General features: G+C 40.3%; 1 protein-coding gene and 1 long non-coding RNA gene across 4 annotated transcripts in view; one reads left to right on the top strand and one right to left on the bottom strand.

Annotated features, from left to right (window-relative positions):
* LOC139758142 (putative helicase mov-10-B.1) overlaps positions 1-15,219 on the bottom strand; it is a 93,741-nt gene that overhangs the window by 13,435 nt on the left and 65,087 nt on the right. For all 3 annotated transcript variants that reach the window (XR_011714770.1, XM_071679292.1, XM_071679293.1), the window contains exons 20-22: positions 13,525-13,695; positions 9,408-9,484; positions 1,274-1,395 (exon numbers count right to left, since the gene is read on the bottom strand). Coding sequence is in view for 2 of the 3 variants with exons in the window: in XM_071679292.1 (XP_071535393.1) it covers positions 1,274-1,395; positions 9,408-9,484; positions 13,525-13,695 (370 nt within the window). In the remaining variant the exon portion in view is untranslated. The remainder of the gene's footprint in view (positions 1-1,273; positions 1,396-9,407; positions 9,485-13,524; positions 13,696-15,219) is intronic.
* LOC139758143 (uncharacterized) overlaps positions 1-15,219 on the top strand; it is a 42,175-nt gene that overhangs the window by 26,413 nt on the left and 543 nt on the right. The gene's annotated exons all lie outside the window — the stretch shown is intronic.

Here is a 15,219-nt window from a genome sequence, read left to right as displayed (position 1 = left end):
CGCATTTGCGAGGTAACGCAAGGAAACAGACGAAAGAAATGGCCCAACCCACCCCCATACACATGTATATACATACACGTCCACACACGCAAATATACATACCCATACATCTCAATGTACACATATATATACACATGTACATAATTCACACTGTCTGCCTTTATTCATTCCCATCGCCACCTCGCCACACATGGAATAACATCCCCCTCCCCCCTCATGTGTGCGAGGTAGCACTAGGAAAAGACAACAAAGGCCCCATTCGTTCACACTCAGTCTCCAGCTGTCATGCAATAAATGCCCGAAACCACAGCCTCCATTTCCACATCCAGGCCCCACAGAACTTTCCATGGTTTACCCCAGACACTTCACATGCCGATTCAATCCATAGACAGCACGTCGAACCCGGTATACCACATTGATCCAATTCACTCTATTCCTTGCCCGCCTTTCACCCTCCTGCATGTTCAGGCCCCGATCACTCAAAATCTTTTTCACTCCATCTTTCCACCTCCGATTTGGTCTCCCACTTCTCCTCGTTCCCTCCACCTCCGACACATATATCCTCTTGGTCAATCTTTCCTCACTCATTCTCTCCATGTGCCCAAACCATTTCAAAACACCCTCTTCTGCTCTCTCAACCACGCTCTTTTTATTTCCACACATCTCTCTTACCCTTACATTACTTACTCGATCAAACCACCTCACACCACATATTGTCCTCAAACATCTCATTTCCAGCACATCCACCCTCCTGCGCACAACTCTATATGTCTGTGTATTTATATGTATAAGTATGTATGTGATGAAATGTATATGTCCATGTATGTGCGTCTGAGTGGATGGATCGTTCTTCATCTGTTTCCTGCGCTACCTCATTTACATGGGAAACGGTGACCATGTATGATAACTGAAAAAAAATGAAAAGAATATAGTGTCATCTTTCTCCCCTAATCTAGCATTCCTTGAAAGACAATATAATACAGATAAATACAATATAGTGAAAAATTTATGAAATTGAAGAATATGATAATGAAGTTTAAAAGGGTGAGTTAGGGAAAAAATCAACTTTAATCTTTTCAAAACATATTCTGGAGGGAAAACAATTACAACTAAATTTGCATCTATAAACTATGGTAAATGTTTAATACTAGCTCATAACCATGTTTTATAATATGTTACTTATTGTATGAAGAGCAAATAAGGATAAAGAAAAAGATGTTTAATACTGCAGATCACCTAGTAAATCCATAAAACCACTCTGAAAAATACTTACGTAGGCCAAGATTATCAAATCGTGTCAGAATATCCTCCAAGTCATCCAAACTACCACGTGTAAATGGACGACCACAGTAGCCACCATTCTGCTGTATGAAATCAAGTAACTTGCCCCAGTGCCTGTAAAAAAAAAAAAATTCTAAGTGAAGATTGTTTCAATTTATTCATATTTTCTAATTCCTAAACCCCTACTTTTAAATTCTCTTACTAATAATCTCGCATGCCAGCTTCATTTTGTCTTATTTTTGTCTTAAGCATTCTGCCCAAAAAGCTCGTTACAGACACAGGTCCACACTGATGCAAGCCTTGTGTGAAAATGAAAAAGCATGAAAAAAAGAAAACTTTTCAAAGAGCAAAACTTGACTTTTAAAAGAAGTAAGGTTGTAAACATGAGAAGGTACAAGTTACCAAGCCTGGTAGTGTAGGGTAAAAAACACATCATGACAGCATATCCTGAGCTATCGATGGTCATATTGTAATTATAAAATGCAGTGACTTGTCCAGTTCTATGCAGTCTGGAAACAGGGCTTTGGGATAAAAGTTCCACAATAACACAGTGCTGTTTTCCATCAGGTAGAGCCTAATCAAAGATGGCTTCTCTCTAGTGGTACTACCCATTGCAGGCAGAGTCAGTGAATACCAGTCTAGTTGATGGCTGTGGTATACAGGCAACCAATTCTCATGAGCAAAATCTGAAGTACAGTAACACTTACAAAATGCAAAGTTAGATAAAAACATAGGAAAGCTGCTCAAGAACTGAGGTCAACATGGGAAAGCTGATAAGGCTGCTTTAAACTCGACTCTGCCATGTAAAATGTTATAATAGAGACGCATCATATATAGGAGTACTGCTCAGTACCAGGATGAATCGATCTTTCACAAAATCCTAGCTACTGCTTGAGAGAATCATCTGCATCTGTACAAGACTCCCAAGTTTTACAGGGGTAGACTACACCATTTGTGTAACAGGGAGCTTCTAAGATATATTAATTGTTAATGAAACTAAGCGTTCATTCTTTAAGTGGTGCAAATACATATCCATTTGATACAAGATCATGAGAAGTCACAATAGAGAAACTGGATTAAATCTGGTTTTAATGGTAACCCACATCATTTAATTTGTCTATCACTTGCACATCTCACATCCTTCATTGTATGTTCAGGCCCTAAACCTTTCTCCCCATCCTTCCACCTCATCCTTAGTTTTCCCCCATTTCTTTGTTCCTTACACTTCTGATACATATACCCTTTTAGTCATCTTACTGATCCTTTCTACATGTCCAAACCTTTTCAGCAGACCCTCTTCAGTTCTCTTATACATACTACTACTCTTATTACCACATCCATTCCATATCCCATCATATATTATTCAATCAATACTCCTCTTACAACCACATCCATTCCTTATTCAATCAACCCTCCACACACCAAGTATTATCCTCACATTTAATTTCCAACACAGTTACCCTCTTGTATACCTTTTTGTCAAAGGCCCATGCCTTGCATCCATACAACAATGAGAGGACTACTGTACCATCAAACATGCCTATCTTTGCCTTAGGAGACAATGACCTTTTTACACATTCATCAATGCACCCAGGACCTTTGCACCCTCACCCACCCCATAACTCGCTTCAACTCCCATGGTTTATTTACTGCTACATCCACTTTCAAGTATCTAAAAGGTTCCAATTCCTCCAAATTCTTTCCATTCAAACACATTCCAAATAACATCTCTCCACAGCAAATCAAATAATATTACTCTTATTCACATATACTTTCAACATTCTAATTTCACACACACTTCCAAACTCTCAGACTCCAGCTTGTGCAATTTTTCACTTGAATCTACCAACAGCACTGTCATCATTGCACTACAGCTAACTCACCTCCTAGGACCCTAAATTCCCAAGAGAATGCATACCCTTGCATTCATCTCCACCTCCCTATTGTAATGTAGCCTCCAACTCCTTGCTTTAAAGGGTATATAATCATCCCATAGGCCCATTAAAACAGAACTCTGAAATAATGGCTCCTGTAAACAAGATTTGGGCTTGGAATGGATCCCCTTGCCATCTGGCTAACATTTCCTGACAGCTGATGCACCTGGGCATGAGAAGAAAGATCATAAGAGGCAAGTGTTTTGGGAGCAGCTGAGTGAGTGTGTTAGTAGTTTTGATGCACGAGACCAAGTTATAGTGATGGATGATTTGAATGCAAAGGTGAGTAATGTGGCAGTTGAGGGAATAAGTGGTTTACATGGGGTGCTCAGTGTTGTATATGGAAATGGTGATGAGCTTGTAGATATATGTGCTGAAAAAGGACTGGTGATTGGGAATACCTGGTTTAAAAAGAGATATACACAAGTATACATATGTAAGTAGGAGAGATGGCCAGAGAGTGTTATTGGATTACATGTTAATTGACAGGTGCGCGAGAGAGACTTTTGGACGTTAATGTGCTGAGAGGTGCAACTGGAGGGATGTCTAATCATTATCTTATTGATTTGTAGAGGTTTTCAGAAAAGGAGAGAGAATGTTGGGGTGAAAAGAGTAGTGAGAGTGAGCGAGCTTGGGAAGGAGGCTTGTGTAAGGAAGTACCAGGAGAGACTGAGTACAGAATAGAAAAAGATGGGAACAGAAGAGGTAAGGGGAGTGAGGGAGGAATGGGATGTATTGAGGGAAGCAGTGATGGCTTGCGCACAAGATGCTTGTGGAATGAGAAGCGGGGGAGGTGGGCAGATTAGAAAGGGTAGTGTGTTGGGATGAAGAAGTAAGATCATTAGTGAAAGAGAAGAGAGAGGCATTTGGATGATTTTTGCAGGGAAATAATACAAATGAGTGGGAGATGTATAAAAGAAAGAGGCAGGAGGTCAAGAGAAAGGTGCAAGAGGTGAAAAAGAGGGCAAATGAGAGTTGGGGTGTGAGAGTATCATTAAATTTTAGGGAGAATAAAAAGATGTTTTGGAAGGAGGTAAATAAAGTGCATAAGACACTGGAACAAATAGGAACTTCAGTGAAGGGGGCTAATGGGGAGGTGATAACAAGTAGTGGTGATGTGAGAAGATGGAGTGAGTATTTTGAAGATGTGTTGAATGTGTTTGATGATAGAGTGGCAGATATAGGGTGTTTTGGTCGAGGTGGTGTGCAAAGTGAGAGGGCTAGGGAGAATGATTTGGTAAACAGAGAAGAGGTAGTAAAAGCTTTGCGGAGGATGAAAGCTGGCAAGGCGGCAGGTTTGGATGGTACTGCAGTGACTGTGTTGCTGACTGGTTGGTAAGGTTATTCAATGTATGTATGACTCATGGTGAAGTGCCTGAGGATTGGCGAGAATGCCTGCATAGTGCCATTGTGCAAAGGCAAAAGGGATGAAAGCGAGTGCTCAAATTACAGAGGTATAAGTTTGTTGAGTATTTCTGGGAAATTATATGGGAGGGTATTGATTGAGAGGGTGAAGGCATGTACAGAGCATCAGATTGGGGAAGAGCAGTGTGGTAGTGGATGTGTGGATCAGGTGTTTGCTTTGAAGAATGTATGTGAGAAATACTTAGAAAAGCAAATGGATTTGTATGTAGCATTTATGGATCTGGAGAAGGCATATGATAGAGTTGATAGAGATGCTCTGTGGAAGTTAAGAATATATGGTGTGGGAGGCAAGTTGTTGGAAGCGGTGAAAAGTGATTGGTTCTCAGTGAATGCAGGTTTGTGGCAGGGGTGTGTAATGTCTCCATCGTTGTTTAATTTGTTTATGGATGGGGTTGTTAGGGAGGTAAATGCAAGAGTTTTGGAAAAAGAGGCAAGTATGCAGTCTGTTGTGGATGAGAGAGCTTGGGAAGCGAGTCAGTTGTTGTTCGCTGGTGATACAGCACTGGTGGCTGATTCGGGTGAGAAACTGCAGAAGCTGGTGACTGAGTTTGGTAAAGTGTGTGAAAGAAGAAAGCTGAGAGTTATTGTGAATAACAGCAAGGTTATTAGGTACAGTAGGGTTGAGGGACAAGTCAATTGGGAGGTAAGTTTGAATGGAGAAAAACTGGAGGCAGTGAAGTGTTTTGGATATCTGGGAGTGGATTTGGCAGCAGATGGAACCATGGAAGCAGAAGTGAATCAAAGGGTGGGGGAGGGGGCAAAAGTTCTGGGAGCATTGAAAAATGTATGGAAGTCGAGAACATTATCTTGGAAAGTAAAACTGGGTATGTTTGAAGGAATAGTGGTTCCAACAATGTTATATGGTCGCGAGGCGTGGGCTATAGATAGAGCTGTATGGAGGAGGGTGGATGTGCTGGAAATGAGATGTTTGAGGACAATATGTGGTGTGAGGTGGTTTGATCAAGTAAGTAATGAAAGGGTAAGATATATGTGTGGTAATAAAAAGAATGTGGTTGAGAGAGGAGAAGAGGGTGTTTTGAAATGGTTTGGTCACATGGAGAGAATGAGTGAGGAAAGCTTGACCAAGAGGATATACGTGTCAGAGGTGGAGGGAACAAGGAGAAGTGGGAGACCAAATTGGAGGTGGAAAGATGGAGTGAAAAAGATTTTGAGTGACTCGGGCCTGAACACGCACGAGGGTGAAAGGCGTGCAAGGAATAGAGTGAATTGGAACGATGTGGTATACCGGGGTCGACGTGCGTCAATGGATTGAACCAGGGCATGTGAAGTGTCTTGGGTAAACCATGGAAAGTTTTGTGGGGCCTGGATGTGGAAAGGGAGCTATGGTTTTGGTGCATTATACATGACACCTTGAGACTTGAGTGTGAATGAATGTGGCCTTTGTTGTCTTTTCCTAGCACTACCTCGTGCACATGCGGGGGGAGGGGTTTTCATTTCATGTGTGGCAACAATAATGAATAAGGGCAGACAGTATGAATTATGTACATGTGTATATATGTATATGTCTGTGTGTGTATATATATGTATACGTTGAGATGTATAGGTATGTGTATATGTGCATGTGTGGACGTGTGTGTATATACATGTGTATGTGGGTGGGTTGGGCCATTCTTTCGTCTGTTTCCTTGTGCTACCTCCCTAATGCAGGAGACAGTGACAAAGTATAATAAAATAATTTTTTTTTTTTTTTCTCCCGCGTTTGCGAGGTAGCGCAAGGAAACAGACGAAAGAAATGGCCCAACCCACCCCCATACACATGTATATACATACATCCACACACGCAAATATACATACCTACACAGATTTCCATGGTTTACCCCAGACGCTTCACATGCCCTGATTCAATCCACTGACAGCACGTCAACCACGGTATACCACATCGATCCAATTCACTCTATTCCTTGCCCTCCTTTCACCCTCCTGCATGTTCAGGCCCCGATCACACAAAATCTTTTTCACTCCATCTTTCCACCTCCAATTTGGTCTCCCACTTCTCGTTCCCTCCACCTCCAACACATATATCCTCTTGGTCAATCTTTCCTCACTCATTCTCTCCATGTGCCCAAATCATTTCAAAACACCCTCTTCTGCTCTCTCAACCACGCTCTTTTTATTTCCACACATCTCTCTTACCCTTATGTTACTTACTCGATCCAACCACCTCACACCACACATTGTCCTCAAACATCTCATTTCCAGCACATCCATCCTCCTGCGCACAACTCTATCCATAGCCCACGCCTCGTAACCATACAACATTGTTGGAACCACTATTCCTTCAAACATACCCATTTTTGCTTTCCGAGATAATGTCCTTGACTTCCACACATTCTTCAAGGCTCCCAGGATTTTTGCCCCCTCCCCCACCCTATGATCCACTTCCGCTTCCATGGTTCCATCCGCTACCAGATCCACTCCCAGATATCTAAAACACTTTACTTCCTCCAGTTTTTCTCCATTCAAACTTACCTCCCAATTGACTTGACCCTCAACCCTACTGTACCTAATTACCTTGCTTTTATTCACATTTACTCTTAACTTCCTTCTTTCACACACTTTACCACACTGTCACCAGCTTCTGCAGGTTCTCACATGAATCGGCCACCAGCGCTGTATCATCAGCGAACAACAACTGACTCACTTCCCAAGATCTCCTCTCTCATCCCCAACAGACTTCATACATGCCCCTCTTTCCAAAACTCTTGCATTCACCTCCCCAACAACCCCATCCATAAACAAATTAAACAACCATGGAGACATCACACACCCCTGCCGCAAACCTATATTCACTGAGAACCAATCACTTTCCTCTCTTCCTACACGTACACATGCCTTACATCCTCAATAAAAACTTTTCACTGCTTCTAACAACTTGCCTCCCACACCATATAGTCTTAATACCTTCCAAAGAGCATCTCTATCAACTCTATCATATGCCTTCTCCAGATCCATAAATGCTACATACAAATCCATTTGCTTTTCTAAGTATTTCTCACATACATTCTTCAAAGCAAACACCTGATCCACACATCCTCTACCACTTCTGAAACCACACTGCTCTTCCCCAATCTGATGCTCTGTACATGCCTTCACCCTCTCAATCAATACCCTCCAATTTAATTTACCAGGAATACTCAACAAACTTATACCTCTGTAATTTGAGCACTCACTCTTATCCCCTTTGCCTTTGTACAATGGCACTATGCACGCATTCCGCCAATCCTCAGGCACTTCACTATGAGTCATACATACATTAAATAACCTTACCAACCAGTCAATAATACAGTCACCCCCTTTTTTAATTAATTCCACTGCAATACCATCCAAACCTGCTGCCTTGCCGGCTTTCATCTTCCGCAAAGCTTTTACTACCTCTTCTCTGTTTACCAAATCATTTTCCCTAACCCTCTCACTCTGCATACCACCTCGACCAAAACACCCTATATCTGCCACTCTATCATCAAACACATTCAACAAACCTTCAAAATACTCACTCCATCTCCTTCTCACATCACCACTACTTGTTATCACCTCCCCATTTGCGCCCTTCACTAAAGTTCCCATTTGCTCCCTTGTCTTACGCACTTTATTTACCTCCTTCCAGAACATCTTTTTATTCTCCCTAAAATTTAATGATACTCTCTCACCCCAACTCTCATTTGCCCTCTTTTTCACCTCTTGCACCTTTCTCTTGACCTCCTGTCTCGTTCTTTTATACATCTCCCACTCAATTGCATTTTTTCCCTGCAAAAATTGTCCAAATGCCTCTCTTCTCTTTCACTAATAATCTTACTTCTTCATCCCACCACTCACTACCCTTTCTAATCAACCCACTCTTCTCATGCCACAAGCATATATAATAATAACTGAATTATTAATAAAGAAGGGAGATAACTGTACCACTATCCATACATTAATTTAACAGCAATGGTGACATTGCACACCCCTGCTGCAGAAATCTTCACCTGAAACCACTCAGCACCTCCTCTCTTCTAACTCGTACTAAAGCCTCGCTATGTATCTCTAATGCCTGTTCCCAACTCGAACTCCCTCAAGGGGGTGGCCACAGCAATAAAGTCTTCATAACTAGTGAACTCCAGTGACACTTAACCTTTAGTGCCACAACCTTAACAGGCCCTGGCAGAGGGTAACTCTAGGGCAGCAGTTGCAGAGGCTCCTACCTAAATGTTCCTACTGATTACTTCTACCAAATGCTCTGACCTAATGTTACTAACTACTACCTTACTCTCTTGATAAAAACTCTGCTACTTCAAGCAGCTGTTCTCCTAAGCCATATATTTACAACGCTTTCTAAAAAGCATTTCTATCACCCCTATCATACACTTTCTCCACATCCATGAAAGCCATATGCAAGTCCTTGTTTCTATGTATTTATACATTCTTCAAGCCAAACTCCTGACCCACACATCCACAACCATTTCATAAGCCACACTGTCCCTCCCTAGTCTGAAACTCTGAGCATGCCATGGGGAAAACAGCACTAAGAGGATACAATCCTCTTTCATACTCTGTGAAACTAGGAACGTGTCAAAGGATCCCCATGTACCTCGAGAGAAAGAAATATAACGAAACAAATAAGCACATAGAAACCCATATGCCACTTACTATATATATATATATATATTAATGGAGGTACTAAAAATACTTACCAGAATGTAATCACTCAAAATAGTACACTTTTACTGTGAGGCTAAAAAGTTCTGTGCAGATTAAAAATAAACTTACTCATCCAGACATAGGATCTCGGGACAGCCCACTAAAATCAAGAGAGCCTTGGATCTTGTTACTGCTACATTGAATCTCTGAAAAATAAACAAAACAACAATCATGTTATCGCCTTTTTTCATGACGCTGTCTCACTAAAGATGGCAAAGGTGACTAGGTATATATATATATATATATATATTAAAAAAATAGGGCCTGAACATGCAGGAGGGTGAAAGGAGGGCAAGGAATAGAGTGAATTGGAGCGATGTGGTATACCGGGGTTGACGTGCTGTCAGTGGATTGAATCAAGGCATGTGAAGCGTCTGGGGTAAACCATGGAAAGCTGTGTAGGTATGTATATTTGCGTGTGTGGACGTATGTATATACATGTGTATGGGGGGGGGGGGTTGGGCCATTTCTTTCGTCTGTTTCCTTGCGCTACCTCGCAAACGCGGGAGACAGCGACAAAGTATAATAAAAAAAAAAAAAAATAGGCAAAAAAAAAAAGAGATGAAATGAGTATTTTGAGGGACATGAATGTGTTGGATGATAAAGTGATGAACAAAGTGAAGTTTAAGACATGGTGACCTACAGAGTGAATCATGACAACATGTAAGGTGAAAATACTGAATGCCTTCTGTAAGATAAGGCAATATAAGTGGATCAGATTACAGTTGACATCCTTAAACAAGGTAGTAAATATATTGGTTGGTTAATCAGCTTAATAAGCTTTTATATAGCCTAAGGTAAGGTGCATGAGAACTGGTAAAATGCATGTGCAGTGCCCTTCTATAAAGACATTTAGGATAAAAGTGAAAACTCAAATTTCAAACTGTCAAATATCTGGTAAGGTGTGTGGAAGAGAGCTAATTCAGAGGGTGGTGGCATCCACAAAACATGATGAATGATGAGAACTGCAGCTTCAGGAGAGGTGGAAAATGTGTAGCCATGGAAATTAAGCTGAGAATTGGTACAAGAAATACTTGAAGAGACTGTATTTATTCCCTAAAGAAGGAACAGAGGAAAGGGTCAATAGAGGATTTTTCTTCTAAGGCTCGGTCAGTCATCTTGACGCTACCTCACCTCACGGAAATACTAAAATCGCATATAAAGAAAAAGGTATATGTATCAGAAGATGTATGATAAGGTTGACAGAGAAGCACTATAGAATGTATGACATATATATGGGGTAAACAAAGTTAAAAAAAAAAAAAGGCAACAAGGAATTTTTTACAAGAAAAGTCAAATATGCGAGTAGGAAGGGAGAACAGTCAAAGATGGTGGGTTTACAACATGGATGGGTGATGTCACTGTGGTTATTTCATCTGCTTAAAGATGAAGTGGTGAGAAGGGTAACTAGAATGTTCTTAATGCAAGAGGCAAGTGTATTGTCTGGTGGGAATGGAGATAAATGAATGATGAAACAGTTGCTGTTTCTATATGAAACAACTCGGGAGAGAAACTCCAGAAGCTGATAGCAGAGTTTACGATGGAATATGAAAGGACAAACCTGATAGCTCATGGCAATACAGTAAGTGAGCACTGTGCCATCTATCCATCCAAGGCTGCCAGAAAAGCCATATCTTCACAAGGAGAGTAAGGCATGTTTGCAAACAGAAAGGGAGGTGAGTCAACAGTGAAGGATGGTCCAAGTCAAAGATGAGCAATGTCACCATGGTTGTTTAATCTGTTTACAGACTAGTTGATGAGAAAGTTAATGCATGGCTCTTTGAATAAGGAGTCAGTCTAAGGTGTGGCAGGGGCAGAGATTCATGAAAAGTGATTCGATGCTGTTTCTAAATGACACAGCTCTGATGCCAGACTCAAAAGCTGGTGACAGAGTTTGGGAAAAGTGTAATTGGAAAAACCTGAGAGTAAATGGTAACACAGTAAGCAAACACTGTGTCATCCGTCCATCCAATTGCCATGTCCATCAGTCTGCCATCCTATCATTTAACACATTCAATGGTCCTTAAAACCATTTACTTCATGTCTTCAACCCTTCTCTGCCTGTTACCACTTCCTATCTGCTTTCTTTATTGATGATCCAATTTATTCTTATTCTCCTTAAATTGTTCACCTTTCAAAACACATTTTCATTCTACCTAAAAATTGCCAATTCTCTCTCAATCCAACTTTCATTTGCCCTACACCATCCCCTTGAAATCTTGCCATTTTCTATTTTACATCTCTCAATCACTTGCAGTTCCTTACTACTGATAATGCCCATACACCTCTTTTCTCTTTCACTAAAAGTAAACTTCTCATCCCACAATCAACCCTTTCTCACTTACCTACATCCCACACTTCTCAAGTGAGAAACTGCAAAAACTGGTGTCTCAGTGGAAGTGTGTAAATGGAGATGTCAAGAGTTAATGTAAACAAAAGTAAGGTTATAAACTTAGGCATGGGAGAAAGACAGGTTGGATGAAGCATGAGTCTGAAAGAAGAGAACCTAGAGAAAGTAAGAACCTAGAGAACATAAAGACAATTTTAGATACTTGAGTGGACAGGGCAGCGGATGGGTGATGGGACTAAGGTCCTGGGTGCACAGAGGAGTGCGTGGAGAGAGATGGCTACGTTTTATGTTACAGTATCCCTGACAGTATTGTATGGATGTTAGGTATGGGCCACAGACGCAAAGAAAAAAATGTATGGAATAGGGTGGATATCCTGGTAAAGAAATGGTGTAAGGAGGGCTAATCATGAAGGAAAAGTTAGGATAATAAAAAAATGGTTCGGACACATGGAGAGGTTGACTATGAGGGTAAGTGCGTCAGAAGTGGAGGGGAAAGAAGAGGGAGACTGAAATCGACGTGGCAAAAAGGAGTAACAGCTGCTTTCAGTGACAGTCCTAAACATGCAGCAGGATGAGAGGCATGCAGGGTACACCTTGAATTGGAGCAATGCGGTACACGGGGTGACATATAGAGTAGCAGTCGGAGAAAATACAAAAATGTATTTGTGTCTTGGCTAAAGATAGGTTGCTCAGGTTTTGATACATTATAAATGACAGCTAAAGAGTGGCTGTGAGCCAATTAGACATTAGGCCACTCTTCATCTGTTTCTTGCCTTGCTACATGGAAAATGGCAATATACATGAAAAAATATTCATATAAGGTACTGTACAACAGCCTGGGAGGCATGGCTGTGGATAGGTATGAAAAGTAGTTGTGTATGAGAAAAAAAATTATGACCCCATGACCATTTTATAGGGCTCCTGCAGGTTCAAGGCTGCACACAAAACAGAAGCAAGGATATGACATGCTCTTCTGGAACTGGAGGGTCCTCAACAACGGTATACTGCTCTTCATCTAATGTCAGTGATATAGCCTTGTCATAGGTGGCTTCTTGCCCAGGAATACAAAATCAAATTAACACAGCACAAACTGTGTACCATCCAATTAAAAAATACAGATAAAACCATAATCTAAAGAACAGGTCCTGTCTTCTGCATGCTGACATGCCAAAAAAGTTACCAAACGCACTACTAACCCCAACACAGCTGCCAAAAATTCACCCATTTCCTTAACAGTTTAGAAACTGCCATCTGCTGGGGTGTTATGGCTATTATGTATTAGGAAAAAATTACATATTCAATACTATAGAAAGCCAGTCCTTTCTACCTTCAGTGTGTTGGAAGCCAAGGAAGCTGCTCCATGCACGACTAATACCCATACACAGTTGCCAATAATTCATCCACTTCCTAAGCAAGAATGATTTTACGGACTGTTTGGGTGACAGTCTTCACAAAAATATGTTGGAGCTGAATTGGATGGTTGAGCTGACAATATGGGAGGTATGAAAAAGGCAGAAGTGATCTATTATACCAATGAACAATGCCATGCTGCCTTTCTCCAATGAAACAACAGGGGTTTCTTATTGTTGGAACTCACTGCAAGTCCAAGTACAAAGGCCAGTGGTCAGTAGCACCTTAACCCTCTACATAACAAGCAAACAATGGTTTAGAGGGCCTGAATCAGCTGATATTCATGACAAGGTAAATATACAAATTTTTGGGTGTTGTATGTTAAGCTGTAGCAAGCCAACTTATTTCAACATGAAAAATAACTAGAACACTAGAAAACCAACATGCAAAAGTAAGCCAAATGAACTCCAAACTCTTTTGTAATACCTTTGGATTACGCAAGAATCCAAGCTTGAAGACTTGATCGTCAGCCAAACGATCAGCAGAGGCACGAACAGTGGAAATTATGATGACACGGCGTTCATCTCCCTGGAACTCCTCTGGTGATCCAACCTTCACATTTCCAGTGCCATTTACCTTTCTCAATTGTTTCCTGATCTATAAAACACATAAACATAAGGAAATCTGTATATGACATTGGTAGACTGCTTAATCAACAATTTCTATTATCCTGCTCACAATCAACAATTCTAAAAAATTTTACTCGCAACCAATTCTTCAATATGTCCTGCTTGCTTTAACCTTTTAATGTCTGTTTTCCTTTCCAATCCTTGAAATTTGCTTTTTCAAGTTAAGACATATATTGAAATTTACAATTTCAAACATAATCACATAATGAAAAACTCAGTATATTTCATCCACTACTGTCACTCTTATAATGTGTATAAGTTTCAGCAAAATGCACTGAAAAGCACAGGAGTAAATCCTGTGTGTCAAACAAGTTTCCACCATGCATGTTTAATCATTTACTTTAACCACACTGATGATTATCATTATTGTGTTTTATCTTATCTAATAATCTTTTTTTGTCATACAAGCTGAGTATCCCTTATCCGAAATGCCTGGAACCAGAAGTGTTTCGGATTTTTCATTTTTTCAGATTATGGAATATTTGCATATACATAATGAGGAATCTTAGGGCTGGGACCCAAGTCTAAACACAAAATCCACTTCTGTTTCATATACACGTTACACACATAAGTCTGAAGGTAATTCATACAATATCTTTAATAATTTTGGGCATGAAACAAAGTTTGTGTAAAAATGAACCATCAGAAAGCTTAGGTCACAACCTCAGCTGCCCCTGTGGACAATCTCTGATTGTTTGGCATCACCATTCCTGTCTGAATTTGTATGCTACTGATGTTACCATTTTCTTAAACTTATTCACACATCAGTACTTAACATTAAAAAAATATGAAATACCGTTAATACAATGTAAAAATAGTGTGTTTAGGTTAACTAAGCAGCATAAGCATCAGCAGAATACCAGTATTAGCTGTTAAACAATACCAACAAACAACTGCGGGTCTTGTTTCCACCTACGATGCTGTCTTTTGATTAAAAGGTTACAGTACACTACATTTTATTTTCTAGTTTTCCTTTGAGATATAAAAAAATATAAGCATTTAATTCACAGGAATGAAAACTGAGAAAAACTGGAACACAATTTTGCCTGTCATGTTATGCTCAAACATGGCATTCTAAGTGAAGATGAAATTCAGATTTCACATAAAAATAATGTTTTGCACTTACCAAAAAAAAAAACTTGATCTCTGCCTACAAAAGAAGATAAATGAAGCGACAAATACTAGAATTACATATAGCCTGAGAAACTTGAGGGGGAGGGTACATCACTGTTAACATAATGAAAAGGAATATCAAGTTGAGGGATCAGGAAGTGGGTCCCCTAGGGATGAGGAGCCTTTCTACTGGATGGTTTTTTTTTAAATGTTTCCTCCAGAGTCATCTGCCTCATTAACAATGGCTTTGTCTTTGAAGTCTCTCTATGATTTTATAAACTGACAAGATTTCTTGTTCTGAATGCACACTGCTCTAGTCCTTCAATACAATAAGTCCATCACAAATTTTCACCATGTCATCTATAGGCACTTTTTCTGC

Source organism: Panulirus ornatus, chromosome 29 (genome assembly GCF_036320965.1).
Source record: "Panulirus ornatus isolate Po-2019 chromosome 29, ASM3632096v1, whole genome shotgun sequence".
Lineage (NCBI taxonomy): Eukaryota > Metazoa > Arthropoda > Malacostraca > Decapoda > Palinuridae > Panulirus > Panulirus ornatus.
This window is presented reverse-complemented; position numbering and strand designations above follow the sequence as displayed.